The 20,800-nt window shown below is 44.5% G+C and overlaps 1 protein-coding gene across 14 annotated transcripts in view; it reads right to left on the bottom strand.

The window, feature by feature from the left end:
- The window catches only part of prdm16 (PR domain containing 16), a 769,749-nt gene that overhangs the window by 68,181 nt on the left and 680,768 nt on the right, over positions 1-20,800 (bottom strand). For 13 of the 14 annotated variants that reach the window (XM_068017132.1, XM_068017134.1, XM_068017135.1 and 10 more), the window contains one exon: positions 466-568. In XM_068017132.1, coding sequence (XP_067873233.1) covers positions 466-568 — 103 coding nt within the window. Of the gene's footprint in view, positions 1-465; positions 569-5,111; positions 5,270-20,800 lie in introns of those variants that run through there. The other variant, XM_068017145.1, reaches the window with a different exon arrangement.

The following is a 20,800-nucleotide window of genomic DNA, read 5'->3' as shown; positions in this document are numbered from 1 at the left end:
GTGGTTGATGGTCGGCACAGACTCGGTGGGCCGAAGGGCCTGTTTCAGTGCTGTATCTCTAAACTAAACAAGACCGGGCCAACTGGTACTGCACCGCAGAGGGTGCTAGGAAAAAGATGGGTGAAAGCTGGGATGACCAATGATTGATTTTCCCTCCTCTCTATGGAGGAGGGGTTGTGTCTCAAAGGTGTGTCTCTCAGCACCTTTTCAGAAGATGGCTGAACCACTGAGGACACAGGGGCACAGCTACCACATTATGTGCTTCAGTTATATTCTTGTCTCAGAGATTTGTGATCAGTTGGAGAGGTGCTGCATTGTTTCATCGCAATCGGTTCAAGAGGCATCTGATTGTCTCACTGCGATCAGTTAGAGAGGCGCCGCAATGTCCTACCGCGAACAGACAAAGGTAAACACTGACTAATTTATATTTAATGAGATGTGTATGGATTTATTAACAAGCCTTACCATCAAGGTTTGGTGGCATCGTCCCATCAGGATAGACACCGTCCTTCATAAAAACGAGGAGCTCGTCACCCGATTTAACCTCTTTAATTACTTTATAGTAAATCTAGAAACAAAATTAAATACAGAATTAACCTAGGCTGCTGTATAAACATGGATTTTGCAGATTTACACAGCAAGTACAGCGAGTACTGTTTTAGTCCTTACCCTGCTGAATAAATTGGGATTCTGTAGATATACTGTGACTACTAATAGTGTTACTTCCTTCACTGCAACTCCTATTCACAGGGCTGGAACATAAACCTCAGCTCTGAACAATGTTCTGTCTCACTTATCCACAATTGTATTCCAACCTGAAGTGAAAAGTTCTCTCACTACTCATTTCACTCCTCATACAGAGAAGCATTAAGTGAAATTTGCAATCCAGGCAAACAATTCTCCACAGCTAAAGTATAAGAGACTGGGATAGTGAATATTTGAAACGCTTAAGAACAAGTATTGAGATATCAATCAGAAAATGTTAATCGGCTCACTGCTTGAGGCTGGACTTGTAGCTGTCAGTTTGAAGACTGCTGGTTCTCCAACTGGCAGCAGTGATGAAGGCACTTGGTTTACGGACCAGCTCAATAAAAAAAACTAAGTCACAATTTCAAAATGGCAGCTCTGACTAACAAAGAGCCACTAAAGAACTGAACATGGCAGCAGTGAGTATCAGAGATGGATGCCTGATATTAAAAGACTCAGAAAGCCTCTGTTCAGTCATCGGCCACTTCCTGCACCTTGCTGTTGCAGCTTGTATCTACAATGGGGAAGATGCAATGGCTGTTGATGGTGCATGGAACACTCTACATTCCAAGCAACTGGGGCTTGGGCTCTTGATCAACAGGCCAGCAAAGAGAAGGAAAAGCTCTGAGGTGAAATCTTCAGGAGCGAGGAGTGAGCCAAACTTGGGAGCTGAAGCAGATGATGAAAGTACAGCGCCAAAGGTACTTTTAATTCCATAATAAATGTTAATAGCAGACCACAAATCGAGAGAGATGTTTCCTACCAGGGAACTCTGGACTGAGGATGGCACCTGATGAAAGAGAAGAACCCAGGTTTTCCCTTACACCAGTTAGCTCTGTGTGCTGAGTTACCATGCTCCTATTTATCAACATGTTTAAAGCCTTAAATTGAGCAGTGTTTCAAAATCTTTCTTTGTCGAGTGGGTCCCTTGTGAATATTGACTTGCTCCTAGGACCCCCAACCCAATGTCCAAAAGATAGTGGCAGTTACCTGAAGAGAAAGTACTGTTGTCACCGAAAAAGTTTTGCTATTAGTGGATAGCAACAGAAATGATGTGAAAATAAGTCAACTAATACAGAAATCTGAGAGGAGAAGGGCTGAAATCTGGTGACCTTCTGAATGCCCGGTGATTTCCCCCCCTCCCACCCACCTTTTGACACCCTGGGGTCAGGACCCACAGTTTGAAAACTTATAGTTTAGAGGCAAGAAGGGAATTAAAAAGGATGTTGGGAGAAGTAAATGAGAAGCAGCTCAGGGCAGAACAATTACATTAGATGCTAAATGTTAACAGAACTTATTTTTGCCCTCGGGATTTGTGTTGAGTATTTTTTGGGGGGGAAATAACTAGAACAGTGCTTTATTATAACCAAAGCATCACAACAGCACTGAGCAATACACATAACACACACAAAAAAAAACCATCCATGCACAAAAACTCACACGCACACACACGACATAAATTTGTCTTGGGCAATCGCACAAATCAGACGTTAGTGAATTCTCAGCCTCTTTTACTCTCTGTGCCTAATTTTCTTTTCTACACTGGTAAAGGAAATTAGGCAGGCAGGGTGTAAAAGGAGCTGCCGATTTGCTATTGCTTATTTATGCTACTGTCCAAGACCAATTACATCTCGCACGCACACGTACATGAGGCGTGAGACACACATACACCAAACACAAACAACACACACAGAAAATGATCACATACAAACACAAAACACATACAAGTTGCAGCTGGAGTTGGCTTCACAAAGCGGAGGCCAGGGCCAAGTGTTCTGTGTCCAGGAGGAGAGTGGGGCAGCCAAATCGCTAACATGTTCAACAGAGCCCAGGATGTCAACAAACATCTCTTGAATTACTAAAAAGAAACAGAATCAAACTTGGAAATAAACCTTGCAATGGGTGGGGTGGTGTTGGGGGAGCTGTGGGTATAGGCGAGGAGACAGACCAAGGACCCAGAGAGCAGCATGGCAAACTGATGGTCCTTTTATTATTTGCGGGTGACACGGACAAGGTCATATTTATTGCCCATCCTAATACAGCTCTGAGGGCAGTAAGAGTCAGCCACATGTTGTTGAATCAGAGTCAGGTGTATGGTCCATAGGTCTCGCACTTCTGATCAATGTTCAGTGACATGCGGTGAGGAAGGGAGCGGACTCGGCTGTGAAGGTCCAACAATCTGCCCAGTCTTGGTTTCTGGGCTGATGCACAAAGAAAAGCCACATGGGGGAAGATACCAGAGGATGGCTGGCATCTGTGGAATCTCACCCCAGCAAGAATCGATCCATGCAAGAGAGAAGTGGGAAAACATGGGACAAGAGATTAATGCATCAATCCCACAATATGTGATGCCAACTCAGCTCACAGGATTCAAAGCTGCCACTGTCTCACTTCCCTTCCTCTGAACCCCTTGCTAGAAAACAAGAATAAAATATATTGTAAGGAGAAGAGATTAAACCTACAATACCTTAGTGGTTATGGAAGCAAACTAGCAACTAGTGAGCTCAAATCACACTTGAGTTCAATAAGTCTGGTCAGTTGACCATGAAAGCACCCGGATCGTTGTAAAAACTCAAGCCCAGCCTGGCCTATTGCAGAACACTCAACTAGTCAAACAGTGACTAAAATGTTCATTCCATTAAATGCTGCAAATTAAGGCTGCTCTCCACCATGAAGAATTCAAGGAGCTTTTCAAAGGATCAAAGTCTTTCAATTTCCCTTGGTTAATTCAGCTGACAGTCCACGAGATTTAGCCCTTGTCCAACCAGTGATTTTATTTTCATGTCCTGAATGGGATTTAAACGATTACGCCTTGGCTGCAATTAATTTGTATTGCCACTAGAAGGCCCCCTTGCCTAGCGAAGTAGACAATGTCCTTTGTGTCCCATTGCAATACTTGTTCAGTGAACTGTAAGCTTGCTCAGTTCTTCAGTAAACTCAGCACTTTCATAACATCTCAAGAGAAAGGAAAACAAAGAGCATTTTTCTTCACAACATAAAACTGAGTTCTGGCTCTGTGGGGCATTCCTGTCAATTTGTTTTTTTGAAATATAATTTATTAAAATTTAATAAACAAACAAATTCTTTTCCCTCAATATTTATTTCAGACAGTTTTTAGAACGCAAAAAGCTCCATTCTGTAAAGACATTACATTCAAAATAATAAATTATGGGGTTTACAGAAATATGTTCAACTCGTCGTCAACAATAAAAGAAAACTCGTGAAAGTGACTTGGGTCCCCACAGAGGGTGGAAGGTTGTTCAGAAACCTGACAGATCATTGCCCATGGGGGTGTTACAACACTGTGCCAATTGGGGCTGAAGTGTCACAAAACCTTCGACCTTTCCCTTTATACTTTGGTGCAATGATGCAGATTCTCCAGTATTCTGATACAGGGATGAGCATCCTTAGCTGTCCCACTTGTCATTGCACATGTATTTCCACAGTCTGAAACTATTATCTCTTCACTCTTTTTTCCTCCATGCCTTTGAGATTTTCACAAACACTGTGGAATTGGAGCATAATCCAATTGTGATGTTCCCTGCCCTCCCTACCCCCACACGGCTCACCATCTCTGTGTTACACCTGCCAAGGACCATCCCCCCACCCACACCCACCACCCCCTTCCCTTTTATTACTTTCACTGCCTTTACTGAAATGAGGTATTTTCTAAATGTTTCCACTGACGACTCATTCCCATGGGAAAGAGACACTCGTTTCAGGGATATAAATGCAGGTTCAATATCCAGCTTTAAATCTTTGGGTGCAGCATAGAATCCCCCAAAAAATAAGGTCATGAGTGACCCCAACCTCCCACATTCATGGCATTTCGCCCCTTTTTAGGTTGCTTTCAGTCCATGTGGAGCATTTCCATTAATCAGTTCTGCCAGTTTCGAATGATGATTAAGCACAATTAAAAGATAGTCTAAAAACACTGTACATCACAATAATGAACAGAGTCTCAATCATTTTATATATGGATGTATACATGCGTATATTTAAAAAGTTATTTTGGTTCTGAAACCTCACTGTGGAGCTAAAGGGGAGCTCATTGGCTTTTTTGTGTCTGAGCATTCTGGGCAAAACAGGGTGATCAAAAGCCACCAAGAGACACAGCAATAAATAAAAAAACAAAAAGCAAACTTCATTCATTAAGGAGCTAAAGAGCTCCTAACGCCATTAACTCTCTGCATACTGAATTGCAATACCAGGAAAGAACCCCCTCGCTCCCTCTTCATGGGTTTTGACACTGCACTTTATAAAAGAAAGTAAAATAAAAACACAAGATATTTCTCAAAATGACACACGGGCTACACGAGATTCTTCCTCAAATAGCACTCAGAATAAAATCAGAAATTGCTGACCTGCGTTTGTATTTAAAGATGTGGAACTCTGCTACTGTGGGTCTCAAAGTGCTGGACTTGTTTGAGTGCTCTCCAGATAGGTAAGTTTCAAACTATTGGAAAGCTCAGAGAACTCTGTGAATACAGAGCTGTATCAAGCCCCTGTTCAGCCACAGAGGCAGAGCCTTCTGCCCTCCTGGTCAGCTCTTCAACCCTTTCTTTGCCTATGCTGGTGAAGTTTTATCTCTCTCTCTCCCTCTCTCTCTCTCAGAGATCTGCTGAGTGGTTTGAAAGCACATTCTGTCACTCCCACTAATCACATCAGCATGGTTTGACCTCCGATCCTTCCCCACATTGCATCTCTATTACTAAGAGATTGCAACACCAAGACCATTCATAAAAACTGCAAGTTAAAATGGGTGCATCAGTCCCAGCACTGGAATTAAAAGACTTCACCATGTCTTTTTACAGGTCGGGATTGCAAACAAAAAAAATTGGGATTTAAACCAAAGTTGAAGTGCACTGGCAGTCTACCGCTTTCACTCCAAAACTATAGCCTATCCCACAATCAAAACAAAACGGAAAAAACTGATTTTACTCAGCCAATCACTTAAACTGTTCACAACAAACAAACGAAGAAAACAAACAGTGAAAATAATCAGCGACGAACAAGTGAGACGTGATGGATCCGCTCGCAGCTGAAATCCTCAATTTCAAGAATCTTATCCATCTGGTCATACGTAAAACACGGAATAATCGATATGTATTACATCCCTAACCTCCCTGATAAACCTGCAACCTCCAATACTGAGGCACTGACATAAAAATACAGAAAGTTCATAGCTCAGCTTGCTTACTTGCAGAGAGACGATTCTGTGCTGAGGAGACAGGGTATGGGATAGGACTGCAACCAGTGCAGTGTTAGCTGTATGCTTTTTATACCCTCAGACAGTCATGTACAGAATCAATGTTATGATGCCTGCAAATCCCACCGCAAGCTCTCCCAGAGTTTATTGAGACTCAGATTTTTATTGAGAGCCAAGTCCAAACTTTGAAAGCAAAAAGGAAAATGTTTGCTGCTATTTTACCTCAGACAGCCAGCAACAGGTGACTGACAGACAGGTAGAACAAGAAGGGAGTATGAGACAGTAGCAAACTACTCCCACATCTGCTAAAACTCAAATCTACAGGCAGGCGAAATGTCTTGAGCACTGAAAGGGCACTGAAGCAGTTGCCCTCACCAACTCACCAGGGCACAGTAGAGGTGGGAAGCAACAACAACTTTTAGATTTGCCAGTAATGTCAACATATGTCCCTCCATTTACAATTTCTCAGCCTTTCTTTGCAACTTATAGTCACCCTGTCCTCTCAAACAAGAGTTGGGCTCCTCGTCTGTACACAAAAAGATCCATTTCATGCCCTTTGCTAAAGAGCCCATTCCTTCATTTCAAATTCAGAGAGCATTCCTCGGCAAGTCAGAAATTAGTCGAGACAAATAATAATAACAAATTGCTGAGAAAAAATGCAAATACTGGAGATTAGAAATAAAAGTAAAAAGTGTTGAAAATGCACAGCAAGTCTCTCAGTCTGAAAAAGAAAGACAGGTTAACATTTCATGTGGGAATCTTTGTCAGAACACAAATAAAGTGTTGACACAAGAATTGTTAACCTGCCTTTTCTCTTTCACGTTAATAAATTAGCCACTGTCAGTTATTGAGTTTTAATGTACAAGATGGTGCCAGAGTTGGGAGAGAGACTTCAGAATTTTGCTCTACAGAGCCACCTGCAACTGCAAAAAGCATATAAAAATGCCAAAAATAACACATCCTGGCAAATGGGAAAGCTACAAAAAACAGCAAAGAGTGCCAAAACAGATAGTAAGAGCTACAAAAAGGGAGTATGAAAAGAAACTTGCAGGGGATATCAAAATCAACACAAAAAAGATTTATTATATTTGGAAAAAAGAGGGTGGTCAGGAGAAATGTGGGCCCCTTGAAAATGATATTGGGGATATTATCAATGAAAATAAGGAAATGGAGGATGGCAGATATGCTGAATAATTACATAATATAATAAGTATTTATAGTAGAGGAAGTGGTCAGCATGCCAGGCATCCCAAGGAAACTAATATTGAATCAGTGACAGGGACTCACCAAAATAACAGTAATGAAGAAAATAATGGCCCTAAAGAATGACAAATTCCAGGACTAGATGGTTTCCATCCCAGGGTTTTAAAGGAAGTAGGTGAGAACATTGTAGATGTCCTAACTATAAACTTCAAAAGTTCTCTTGATTCAGGAACCATTCCTTTAGATTGGAAAATTACATGCCTTTCTACCATTTAAGGTGAGAGAGGGAAACCAGGGAATTATAGACCAGCTAGCCTAATATCTGTTATTGGGAAATTGATAGAGTCTATATATTAATATAGGGTGACTGAAAACCTTGAAAATTTTCAACTGATCAGAGAAAGCCAGCATGGATTTGTAAAGAGATCATGTCAGATGAGCCTGATCGAATCTTTTGAAGAGATTGGAGTATTGGACAGGGGAATGTCAATGGATGTTATTTATATGGACTTCCAGAAGGCATTTGATAAAGTCCTTTATAAGAGACTGTTAGCTAAAATTGAAGCCCATAGAAATGAAAGCAAATTATTGACCTGGTTAGGAAATTGGCTGAGTGACAGCAACAGTGAGTAGGGATCATGGGCAGGTATTTTAATTGACGGGATGTGACTTATGGTGTCCCACAAGGATCTGTGTTGGGGCCTCAAATATTCATTGTATTCATTAATGACTTAGATAATGGGTCAGGAAGCCATATATCCAAATTTGCAGAGGACACAAAGATAGGTGATATTGGAAGCAGTGTAGATGGAAGCGTAGAATTACACAGAGATATTGATAGATTAAATGAATGGGCAAAACTGTGGCAAATGGATTTCAATGTAGACAAATGTGAGATAATCCATTTTGGACCTAAAAAGGATACTTTCTAAATGGTTATTGTTGTCGCCATAGTCCCAAAGAACCATAGAGATCTCTGCCATTTGAGAGAGACAGCTGGTGATGTATAGCTTGAGGGTGACCAGTCCACAAGCGTGGGGCAAGGCAAGGAGGCAGGTCTCTACGAAATACCACAGCCAGTACAGGGATTGAACCCATGCTGTTGGTATCTTTTTGTATCACATGCTTGCTGTCTAGCCAACTAGCTAACCAACCCCCCTTTCTAAATGGTGAAAAGTGAGAAACAGTGGGGATCCAAAGAGACTTGGAGATGCAGGTACATAGATCACGAAAATGTCAAAAAGTGGGTGCAGAAAAGAATCCAAAAGGCTAATGGAGTGCTGGCCTTTATATCCAGAGGACTAGAATACAAGGGGGTAGAAGTAATGCTTCAGCTATACAAAGTCCTGGTTAAACCACACCTGGAGTACTGTGAGCAGTTCTGGGCACCACACCTTAGGAAGGATATATGAACCTTGGGGGGAGTGCAGCGTAAATTTAGAGAATGATACCTGGATGCCAATGGTTAAATTATGAGTAGGAATTACACAAATTCGGGTTGTATTCCTTGGAACTTAAAAGGTTAAGAGGTGATTTGATTGGACTTTTCACGATATTAAGGGGAACAGATATAGTAGACAGTGAGAAACTATTTCTGCTGCTCGGGGAGTCTATGACTTGGAGGCATAGTCTAAAAATTAGAGCTAGGCCTTTCAGAAGTGAAATTAGGAAATGCTTCTACACACAAAGCATGGTAGAAATTTGGAACTCTCTTGTGCAAATGGCAGTTTATGCTAGATCAATTGCTAATTTTGAATCTGAGATTAATAGATTTTGTTAACCAAAGGTGTTAAGGGTTACAGAAGAAAGGTGGATATCTGGAGTTAGGTTGCAGACCAGCCATGATCTCACTGAATGGCGGGAAACAGGCTTGAGGGACTAAATGACTTACTCCTGTTCCTATGCTCCTACATGTTACGGGAAACTGTTAACATACAGGATTTCCATTTGAAACATTTACACTGGCAGTTTCAGTGTTAAATGCTAACTCAAAGGCAAAAAAATTACAGACAACAGGAAAATGGACAGGAACTGCACACACACGCACAAAACCTTTTGATAGATGCTGACTGGCCTGCTGCGCATTGCCAATATTTTTTTAAATAAATGGAATTAGCCATGGACTGAACCACTTTTACAAATATTTGAAGGAAACAGCCAAACTTGGAGTCTTTTCAATCCTTCACTCCTGCAAGGCAGGGCTGAGAGGTGTTCCTGTGCATACATGGACTGTGGTAGGCAGGGGAGGCCCCACTTACATCACCGACAAATCAACCGGAACACAGTTTATGTTTGAACGGTAGCTGTAATCTAAATCTGATAATGTCTGCTTGGTATTTGGGTGGTTTTGGAAGGGGCAAAGGGAAAGGCTGTAGAGGGAGAGGGGGTTGCTGGGAGAGACGGTTGCTGTATCACATATAGATGGAGATGGGAGACAGCAGACAATAGTGCAGCAATATATCAAAGAAGAGGATAATACAGCAATATTCAGAACTTTACCTTAAACTACACAAAGGGACTTTTATTAGTTGGGACCTTGAAATTACTCTGGGCTAAATTTAATGGAGCTGGTGGGGCTCCCGGTGCCAGGCTGAAAAAGCGATGGGAACCTCGCCTCGGCCATTCGGAGTTACCACCTCCCCCCGGCACCCCCCCCCCCCCCCCCACCGGTTCTACTTAACAATGCATAGGCAATTAACAGTCCTGTGCCAGGATCTCGATCCCTTTGAGGACGGGGATCCCGCCTCCAAGAGCTACCGGTCAATCAGAGGGCTGGCAGCTCAGTAGTATCGGCAGCGCCACCAGGAACGGTGGCCACTGCCAGTACTACACCAGGCCTTGGAACCACACCCAGCACTGGAGACCCGAACCTAAGGTAAATGAGGGTTGCCGGAGACAGTTCGGCAGACCCTGACAAGGGGAGGAGGGAGGGTGGACATTGAGTGCAGGGGGAAGTGGGTGCAGGGAGGTGGGTTGTTTCCAACAGGGGACCTCTATGGGAAACATATTGCCCAGAGAGGAGGTGCACACCCGCCACCAACCGCCGCCCCCCCCGCCCGACAAACCTGCAGGGAGGTCACATCTACCTTGTTTTATTGGGCAACCTCCCACAACCCCCACTGCCGGCTTAATTCCAGTGGCGGGGGGGAGAGGCCCTTAAGTGGCTGATAAAAAGCCTCTTAAGGGCCTCAATTGGCCTCTGGTTGGCAGGCCGTCTTCGGCCTATCCCACCTCTGACTAAATTGTGGTGTGACGGGAAGGTGACAGGCCCCCCACCTCCTGTCACAATTCTATGGGCCCCCCCCACACCTCCTGGCCCTTCTCCGGGGTGGGGGGGGGGGTATTAAATCCAGCCTGTGGGAGCCAATGGATGAATGCTTAACACATTTAAATGAAATTCCTCTCTACACCAGTTTAGTTACTAGTGTACTGTGTAATTTCAAGGTCCGTGTGTTTGAGGAGCGGAGTCTTAAATACGGTGGGACTTCCACTATCTACATCCCCGATTACATATTACATAGAATTTACAACACAGAAGCATGCCATTCGGCCCAACTGGTCTAGGCCGGTGCTAATGCTCCACACAAGCCTCCTCCCACCCCTCTTAATCAGCTATAGCATATCCTTCTATTTCTTTCTCTCTCATGTCTCATTATCTAGCTTCTCCTTAAATACATCTATGTTATTCACCTGAATTACTTCAAGTGATAGCAAATTCCACATTCCAACCAGTTGCTGTGTAAAGAAGTTCTTCCTAATTTCCTTATTAGATTTATTAGTGACTATCTTATATTTATGTCCCCTAGTTTTGGATTCCCCCACAAGTGCAAAAATCATCTTTATACCTACCCCATCGAATTCCTCCATAATTTGAAAGATCTCCATTATGTCACCCCTCAATTTCCTCTAGAACAGAGAAAAGAGCCTCAGCCTGTTCAGTCTTTCCTGATAGTTATAACTTGAGCACAAAATTCTAGGCTGGCACTCCAGTGCAGTACTGAAGGAATGCTGCACTGTTGGAGGTGATACCTTTCAGATGAGATGTTAAATCGAGGCCCCGTCTGCTCTCTAAAGTGGATGTAAAAGATCTCATGGTACTATTTCAAAGAACAGCAGGGGAGTTCTCACTGGTGTCCTGGCCAATATTTTGCCCTCAATCAACATCACAAAACACAGATTATCATGTAGCTGTTTGTGTAGAAACATTGGACTGAATGGCCTCCTTCTGTGCTGTAACAGTTCTGTGAGGTGATGAATGGTGCTATATAAATCTAAGTCTATCTTTCTTTTTAACCTCTCAGAATTTGACTTGTGATCTTACTTGAGACATCCCTTATCTCCAGCCTCTTTTATTACTAATGCTTCACTTCCATTGCTTGGTGAATAAAACTACACATTTCTCTCGTTACTTGCATTATACTTGTATTCATCCCTATCCTGAGGTTACTATTGTACAACATATATTCGGTCAAAATCAAGGGAGTCTCAATAATTTGCCAATTTCCATTATCTGCAAGGACATGGAGCGTCACCTCCAAAAAGAGAGAATGGAAGCTGCACAGTAACCATCAATTTATAATTGTCAGTTAAACACCTTCTTTTAAAGTTTTATCCCCCCTCCCTGAAAACTTTATCAAATAGTTAATTTAATTTTGCAAAATGAGGACTCAATCTGAGTAATGCAAGACTGCATGCTTGCACAGAATCCCTGGATGGAAAAGAAAACCCAACCAAGGCCACAGCTTACAGAATGGGTGAAGAGACATAGGAGCAGCAGTAGGCCATTCAGCCCATTGAGCCTGCCCCGCCATTCAATACGATCATGGCTGATCATCCACTTCAATGCCTTTTTCCCACACTATCCTCATATCCCCTTATGTCATTTGTATTTAGAAATCTGTCAATCTCTGCTTTAAACATACTCAATGACTGAGCTTCCACAGCCCTCTGGGGTAGAGAATTCCAAAGAGTCACAACCCTCTGAGTAAAGAAACTTCTCCTAATTTCTGTCCTAAGTGGCTTCCCCCTTATTTTGAAATAGTGTCCACTGGTTCTAGACTCCCCAACCAGGGGAAACATCTAAATACTTCTTAAATGTCGTGAGGGTTCCTGCTTCCACCACCTCTTCAGGCAGCGCGTTCCAGATTCCAACCACCCTCTGGGTGAAAAAATGTTTCCTCAAATCCCCCCTAAACCTCCTGCCCCATACCCTAAATCTATGCCCCCTGGTTCTTGAACCCTCCGCTAAGGGAAACAGTTTCCTCCTATCTAACCTATCAATGCCCCTCATAATCTTGTACACCTCAATCATCTCCCCCCTCAGCCTTCTCTGCTCCAAGGAAAACAACTCTCGCCTTTTCAGTCTCTCTTCATAGCTGAAATGCTCCAGCCCAGGCAACATCCTGGTGAATCTCCTCTGCACCCTCTCTGGTGCAATCACATCCTCCCTATAGTGTGATGACCAGAACTGTACACAGTACTCCAGCTGTGGCCTAACTAGCGTTTTATACAGCTCTATCATAACCTCCCTGCTCTTATATTCTATGCCTCGGCTAATAAAGGCAAGTATCCCATATGCCTTCCTAACCACCTTATCTACCTGTGCTGCTGCCTTCAGTGATCTATGGACAAGTACACCAAGGTCCTTCTGACTTTCTGTACTTCCAACGGTCCTACCACCCATTGTGTATTCCTTTGCCTTGTTAATCCTCCCAAAACGCATTACCCCACACTTTTCGGGATTAAATTCCATTTGCCGCTGCTCTGCCCATCTTACCAGCCCACCTATATCTCCCTGTAATCTAAGGATTTGCTCCTCACTATTTACAACACCACCAATTTTCATGTCATCTGCGAACTTACTGATCATACCTCCTATATTCATGTCTAAATCATTAATGTACACTATAAACAGCAAGGGTCCCAGCACCAATCCCTGTGGTACACCACTGGTCACAGGCTTCCAATCGCAAAAACAGCCCTCGACCATTACCCTCTGCCTCTTGCCACTAAGCCAATTTTCGATCCAATTTGCCAAATCGCCCTGGATCCCATGGGCTCTTACCTTCTTAGTGAAGACAGACACAAAGTAATCATTTCGCTTCTCTGCCATTTCTCTATTCCCCATTAGAAATTCTCCTGACTCTGCCTGTAATGGCCCCACATTTGTCTCTAAGTGGCAAGAGCTAGGGGCAGGGTTACTGCTCAATCACACATCTGCTTTCATCCGAAGTGCAACTATCTAAAGCATTTGAGGGTGCGAGGGTCATCAGGAACTTTTCTGGGATATGAACCTTTCTCAGATCTGGATGGGGGATATGATCCATAATCAAAATATTGATGGACAGGACCATGTTTCCTTTACCACTAACCTGATGACATCCTCCCCACCCCAGCTCCTCAGTAGTTTCTCTTTGCCTTCATAGACACACTATGCTAATATTGAGGGAACTTTGTTAGTTTTGTTTTATTCTCACATACTGAAGCAGTCCATGTCCGCATACAGCAAGACCTGGACAATATTCAGGCTTGGGCTGATAAGTGGCAAGTAACATTAACAACACACAAGTGACAGGCAATGACCATTGCCAACAAGAGAGAATCTAACCATCTCCCTTTGGCATTCAACATCATTACCATCACTGAATCCCCCACCATCAACATCCACTTAGGGAAGCCACAGGACAGAGATGAGGAGAAATTTCTTTACTCAGAGGGTTGTGACTCTTTGGAATTCTCTACCCCAGAGGGCTTTGGAAGCTCAGTCATTGAGTATGTTTAAAGCAGAGATTGACAGATTTCTAAATACATATGACTTAAGGGGATATGGGGATAGTGTGGGAAAAAGGCATTGAAGTGGATGATCAGCCATGATCATATTGAATGGCGGGGCAGGCTCAATGGGCTGAATGGCCTACTCTAGCTCATATGTTCCTAACCCATCCCCACCCTTGTCCACCTGTGGGACTCACTGCCCCTGGCATTAACTCATCTCCATATTAACCCATCCCCGCCCTGTCCATGTGTGGAGCTCACAGCCTCTGGTATCAACCCATCACCATATCAATCATCCCCACCCTGTCTACCTAAGGGATTCACTGCCCCTAGTATCAACTCATCCCCACCCTGTTCATCTGCGGGACACACTGTACTGGTATTAACCCATCTCCACCCTGTCCATGTGTGAGACTCAATGCACTGATATCAACCCATTTCCACCCTGTCCACGTCTGGGACTCAATGCACTGGTATTAACCAATCCCCACCCTGTCCACGTGTGGGACTCAATGTACTGATATGAACTCCTTCCCACCCTGTCCACGTGTGGGACTCAATGCACTGATATCAATCCATCTTCACCCTGTCCATGTGTGGGACTCAATGCACTGGTATTAACTCATCTCTATATCAACTCATCCCCACCCTGTCAACCTGAGGGATTCACTGTCCCTAGATTCAACCCATCCCTGCCCTGTCTACCTGTGGGAATCACTGCACTGGTATCAGCCCAGCCCCACTGGGTCAACCTGTGGGACTCACTGCACTGGTATCAAATCTTCCTTATCTACTTCAGTGATTAACAACTGGTATCTGGTCACTTACAGTTCAAGCATGCAGGGTGTTAGCACCAATTTATCGGTATTTTTCTAATGTTTACTCAGCTGTACTATTTATTTTTTTCCCATTGTACCCAGCTTGCCACATGCGAATGGAGCTGCTCTGGTTTTGTTTAAGTTTGGTTTTGCTTACACTATTATTAATCATGCCCTTCCTGATCTCACCCACAGGACCTCATTGCTAAATAGCTGTTTACAATGGAGTCACATCACTCAGTACAGGGATGTTAAATAAGCAGAAAAGCAAGCAAAATACACACACCATTATAATTATTCTGTCCATTATGAGATGGTTCATAACTTTTAAAAGAAGAACACATTTGTGTTTATATAGTGCCGTTCATGTACTCAGCCATTCCAAAGCACTTTCCATGTTATGAAAAGCTTTTGAAGTGCAGTCACTGTTGTTATGTAGGCAAGCATAGGCCAATTTGTGCACAGCAAGGTTCCACAAGCAGAAAATGGATGAATGACCGGTTAATCTGTTTTGCGTAGAGGTGGATGTTGGGCACTGGACGAACTCTCCTGCTCTTCTTTCAATGTTGCCATTGATATGAATATTGAATATTACTGAACAGTGTTACAGAATTTCCATTTTTGCGTTAAAACTTGGGAATCTATATTTTTAAAAACTATAAAGGATTTCATGGACATTGAATCATCTGGAGATTGCTGAACTTTGGGTGTTTTTTTAAAAGGAAGGCGAGAAAAAGGGTTGACCAGTAAACAAGTACTGGAAAACATGTGATTTCAAGTAAACACCACAGGGGTTTGACTGAAGAGCTATTTTAATTTGTGACAAGACAGAATTTATGATTATCATGGGACTGAACCTGGGAACTGTTTTCATTTCACTTTGAATTGTTAAGAGCGAGCTTCTTTTTTGGACTAAAAGGAGTTGTTGGAGATCAGAGGAACATCCAGGACACTGTTACCTCTCTTTGAAGAATCCCTGCTCTTGGAAAGCAAAGCTTGTATGAAGTTGTACTGTTGCCTCCTGTATTTTGAAGAAACCCTGAATGGTTGCAGAAACCTTGCGACTTTAAAAAGGACTTTGCATCAAATGTGAGAGAACTGAAACCTCTGTTGCTGCACACCTGCTGTAAGACCTATGTGAAGCCTCCTACAGTTGAATTTCTTTGAACACCTACCCAAACAGATTGTTCATCAACCTTGCCTGGAAAGATTCTTAGTGGCAGCCAACTATTTGATTTTGGGACACCTCGCCAAAACAAAGGACTTCCTTCCATATCTTTGCAGAATAAGTTTTTTTTTATTCCTTCAATTTCTTTATAACAGCTGCAAACAAAAATCCCTTTTTTCCCCGGTTAACCAGTTTTTAGATATATGTGCATTTGTGTGAGGACTAGGATAAAAATATGGGGCTTTAATATTTCAATTCAAGTAATTATTTACCTCATTATCGGTTAAGACTTGGTTCGTAATAAACAAATAATTTTGTTGTTGATTAAAGAAACCTGGTTGGCGTGCTTTATTCTGGGGACAAATAGAGTATCTAATTGGCTGTTTTGGTAAGTCGGAAAATTTATTGATCTGTTGTGACTTGTGGAGCAGTGGGACTGAATTAACAGTGCACTCCTTCTGTCTTGGTCATAACAATAGGAAGGCATCAATTTAATGGGCTGAAGTTTCCTGGCCCTTTGGAGGCGGGGTGGGAGGTGTTGCAATATTGGGTGGGAAGACGTTGGGACGGAAGCACCAAGTCTTCAGGCCAGATTCAGATATTGCGAAAGGAGGCCTGCATGGTAGGAGGACATCGTACTTCTATGAGGCAAGTAGGTTGTTAAGCTTGAAAAGGCAATTAACTTGTATTTTATGAGGGTTTTCAGATTTTTCCAGGCCCGCAAGTAAACCATGGGGCTTCAGAGCCTTGCCAGGTATAACGAGATTGTGAGCAAGCGGGAGTTCAGTCCTGGCTGTAAGTGGCAGCCTAAGTGAGCACTGGTGAGCCTTGGCAGGGAGGGTGGAACAGCACAGTGACAAAAAAAACATGCTATGCCAAATGAGGAATTTTATTTAATCGGCTGGAAACTCACATTAAACCTAAACAAAAAGGAAAACTGAAATATCACAGACAACTGTTACGACCAGGTGCAAAAGGTATCCTCAGCCTTCACCTGGTCTTACTGTAACAGGGTTTTATTTTTAAACACACTGGCCAGAATTTTACGCCACCCCAACGAACCAGATGGTGGCGGAGTGGAGTGGGGGGGCATAAAATGGAACGGGAGGCTACAGGAGGCTTTCCCGACTTGCTTCCGCCTCTGCCCCCTTTTACTTAGGGTGGGGAGGGGGCGTAAAATAGTCAACCCACCACAGACCAACCAAGGCCCTTAAGTGGCCACTTAACGGCTTTCACCCGCTTCCATGCGAATTTTACGTGGCAAGCAGGAGTCCTGAAGCCAGGAAAAGCCGCCTGTGAAAAGCAGGCAGCTTCCAATCATCTCTGCTTAAGCCCCTGTTTATCGGGAACAGGGTGCCCAATGGAGGGCCGCATCCCCCCACCCCAACCACCCCCTCGACACGCCCCTCTTACCCCCAAACGACCACCCTTGCCTCGCCGGGGCCCGACTGATTATCCCGGGCGAGGCAACTAAAACTTACCTGCCTTCCCAGCTCCCAGGCATCTTCTGTGCACGCTGGGCTGCAGTCCCAGCAGTGGCCACCGCTCCCAGTGATTGACCGGCAACTCAATGAGACAGGACTGCCTCCTTCAAGCAGGCGGAAGTCCCACCTCGAAACAAATACAGCTTGGGGACCCGTAAAATACGGAGCGGATCCCCAGGCGAGGCGGAAGTGGGTTCGCCACCAACTTTTACGCCGGAGGCCGGCTCCCGTCCACCCACTGTAAAATTCCGGCCCCTATGTTTTACGCAGCCCCTTGGTGAATCCTTGTTCACTGCTTTCCAATTACGAGGTAAAGAAATGAGGACAAACAGGCTTTCTTAGGTTTAAAGAAGAAAGGTGAAATTTATTAAACTTAAACTCTAATTCGGTTAACGCCTACGGATACACGACACGCCCACACTAGCATGTATACGTGATACGCACATGCAGATAGGGACAGAAAAGAACAGAAGAAAAAAATGTGGAGAGGTTTGAGGCAATATCTGAAGAGTTGTTATGGTTCTTCGAGCTCACTGTTTAGTTCTTGCTTGTAGGTAATTCTTGCTTTTTGTTGGGGCCCAATATTCTTTTTAAACCTTGTTCACTGCAGGAGACTTTTCTGTCTTGGGGTTCATATGTCTTCAATGGATTCCGAAGCTGGTGAGAAAGAGATGGGAGCAGACAGGAGAGAGATGTTCTCAATCCAGGAGGCAGGAGCTTTCTGTCTTCAAACACTGTTTCTCCAGTTTAAAACTCTCAGTTCAAAATTCTGCAACAGCCAGTTAGTCATGTGACTAAACTGGTCTGAACATGTCTGTTCTGTGTGTTGGGAGCAGGGACTGGTCCTTTGTTCTGGCCAGGTGCCTGGCAATTCCTTGTATCAGGCCTTCTCTTCTTCCCAGCAACAGTTTGAAATTGAATGTCCATGTAGCAAAATTAATGTGCCTCATTCTTGACAGGTGGGGGCCTGCATGACACAACTTTTATAAAGACTTTGCCACAGCTAAAAATGGCCGCCACCATTTGCATTTGTAAACCTTGCACCTTCCAAGGCCTCAAAAGTGGAGACACATCTGATTAGCCTGTATCCAAAACAATGGCTTGCCCTATTGATTGAACCACCTCAGATTGCTTTCATTAGCAAGACATTCAAAGCCACTCTGGGACATTAACAGTGAAAGGGCTAACCCCTCCAGGGGAACACATTGACACCATGAGGCTTGAGAGATGGAAATTCCTAAACTTGAATCTCATTAGAAGACACCAGAGAATACACTGAGACAGTCATGTGACTGTCTGTCCATCTCTGTGAAAGCGGGGAGTTTCCCTTGGACAAGAAGACAAGCCAGTGACTCACTCTGTGCAGAAGCCAGAAGGGCTATTTCTCTCTCTCTCCAGAAGGCCTGGTGGAGCGTGCAAAACCTAGCTGCCAGTTGCTAGATTCAAGACAAAGACACCGAGAAGGAAGCTCTCTGCTCAACTGTCTCTAAGAACAACTAGCAACGCCGAACTTCAGGACCACAAATTCAACTGGAAGACCACTAAAGTCACCAGACAACACAGACTGTGTATTGTTTTTATTTGTTGTGGACTCTAATCCAACACAATCTCTTGCTCCTGAAGAGAGAGAGAGAGAGTGTGCGTGTGTGTGTGTGTGTGTGTGTGTGTGTGCGTGCGTGCGTGCGTGCGTGCGTGTGCTCAGCATCACCCTCGCCTCCCACAGTCCTCCGAGTGTTGGTGACCTCGGCTGTCACAGCTTCTGGCAGCTACTCGGGCACATCTGTGGTGTGCTCACCAAATTGCGACCCCACATTTACTCGCGAACAGATACCCACCGACATGAGAGTATCTGTGCTGGTGGAAGTTATGGGAGAATGATGTGATGGTGCGTCCTCTGAGGCTCCCTCCTCCTCCTCAGAGGTGGATTGCTGTCCTCGGTCTCTGCAGCCTGCTGCTTTTGTCTTTAGCCCGCATGAGAGAGAAGAGATATTAGAGGATGATGAGCATTCTATCGTGCCCTTCAGCCCACTCCTAGCATGGAGCTCCATCTGACCAGTGGTGGGCACATGGGCACTCTGCCTTGTCTTTGCCAGAGGCTCTGTTGTGCCCATCCATTAGGCCATTCACTCTCTCGTTTCTCCACTCCTGTCTCACCCTCTGCGATAAAACAGCCCCCATGTTGTCCACCAAGATCTAGCACCTCCTCCTCACTGGGGGTCAGGATTAATAGGTATGGGACACCATGGTCAGTCTTCACCCTCTCCCAGCATTTGTGGGCTGTCTTTTCCTGCAAGCACACAGATGACCATGGTGAGTCGCCCGACTAAGACACGCGCATCACCTATGATGCCAGCCGCCTGACCGTCCATGATGGTTCCACAAGTATGCCTTCTGCATTTGACCACTCTGAATTTGCAGTGCAGGAGTCACCTGAGACGGGCTGAGGCCATTAACCAATATGCTGACATGCCTGCCGCAGCTAATGCTGCTGCCTGGCCCCATTGCCAGGAACTGGGTTGGCTTCCCTACTCTAACTAGCTCACCCTCACACCTCACCACATGTAAGCCCCTAAGGTGAGCACATTGTGGTGCAACTACCTTGGCAGAGTTCATGAGGTCATTCACCCTCTTGTGACACTGCAACCAGATTCGAGGGATGATCCCACGGCTGCTGACCTCCTCTGCAATCTCCGTCCAGGCTTCCTTGGTCTGGCAGGCAGGTCCCCTCCTCCTGTACAGTGGTAAGAGAAACTCCCGCCTTGCCTGAGCAGCCTGGAGGAGGACCTGCAGGGAAGCATCGTTAAACTGTGGGGCCACCCGGAATCTTGCCTCTACCATTGTTGCACCGGCTTCTTTGCTGCTGCAACAATTGAGAAGAGCACTGACAGCCCTGTAAAGATGGCGCCAGCATGCCCAGCGACATGACCTCACACACCACTGGCACCCTTCTGGGCGCCTCCTCTGCCTGCCGGCAGTTAATTGGCTGGCTGCTGTGTAATCATGCTTCACAGCCCACCCCCACCGCAGAAATGGCTCTGCCACCCACTTCTGTTCCCAATGGCGGGACTGCGAGAGGCGCTGAAAAGTTCAGCCCACTGTTTCATCTAAAAGCAGCAATGCATTATTATTGCACTGAATTATGTCCAGGAGTGCGCTCAGACACAAGTGCGACCAACAGAGCCAAACCAGCCCCTTTTAGATGAGTTATCCTTTCTGCTTCATAACATAAATCTAGACTTTCTGTCTCAAAATGGTTTTTATCAATGGTTGGTGTGGTTTGTGCTCTAGGAATCAGCAATAAACTGGGCATTTAATCTGCTTCAGGTCTGCAATTCCAGTGCAGGACATGTATTGAACAGTTGGTAAATACACTGAAAAACTCAGTGGGCTTTTGAGC

This window comes from Heterodontus francisci, chromosome 37 (assembly GCF_036365525.1).
Source record: "Heterodontus francisci isolate sHetFra1 chromosome 37, sHetFra1.hap1, whole genome shotgun sequence".
In the NCBI taxonomy this organism is placed as follows: Eukaryota; Metazoa; Chordata; class Chondrichthyes; order Heterodontiformes; family Heterodontidae; genus Heterodontus; species Heterodontus francisci.
The sequence above is the reverse complement of the archived record's forward strand: the minus strand, read 5'-3'. Positions and strand labels throughout refer to the sequence as shown.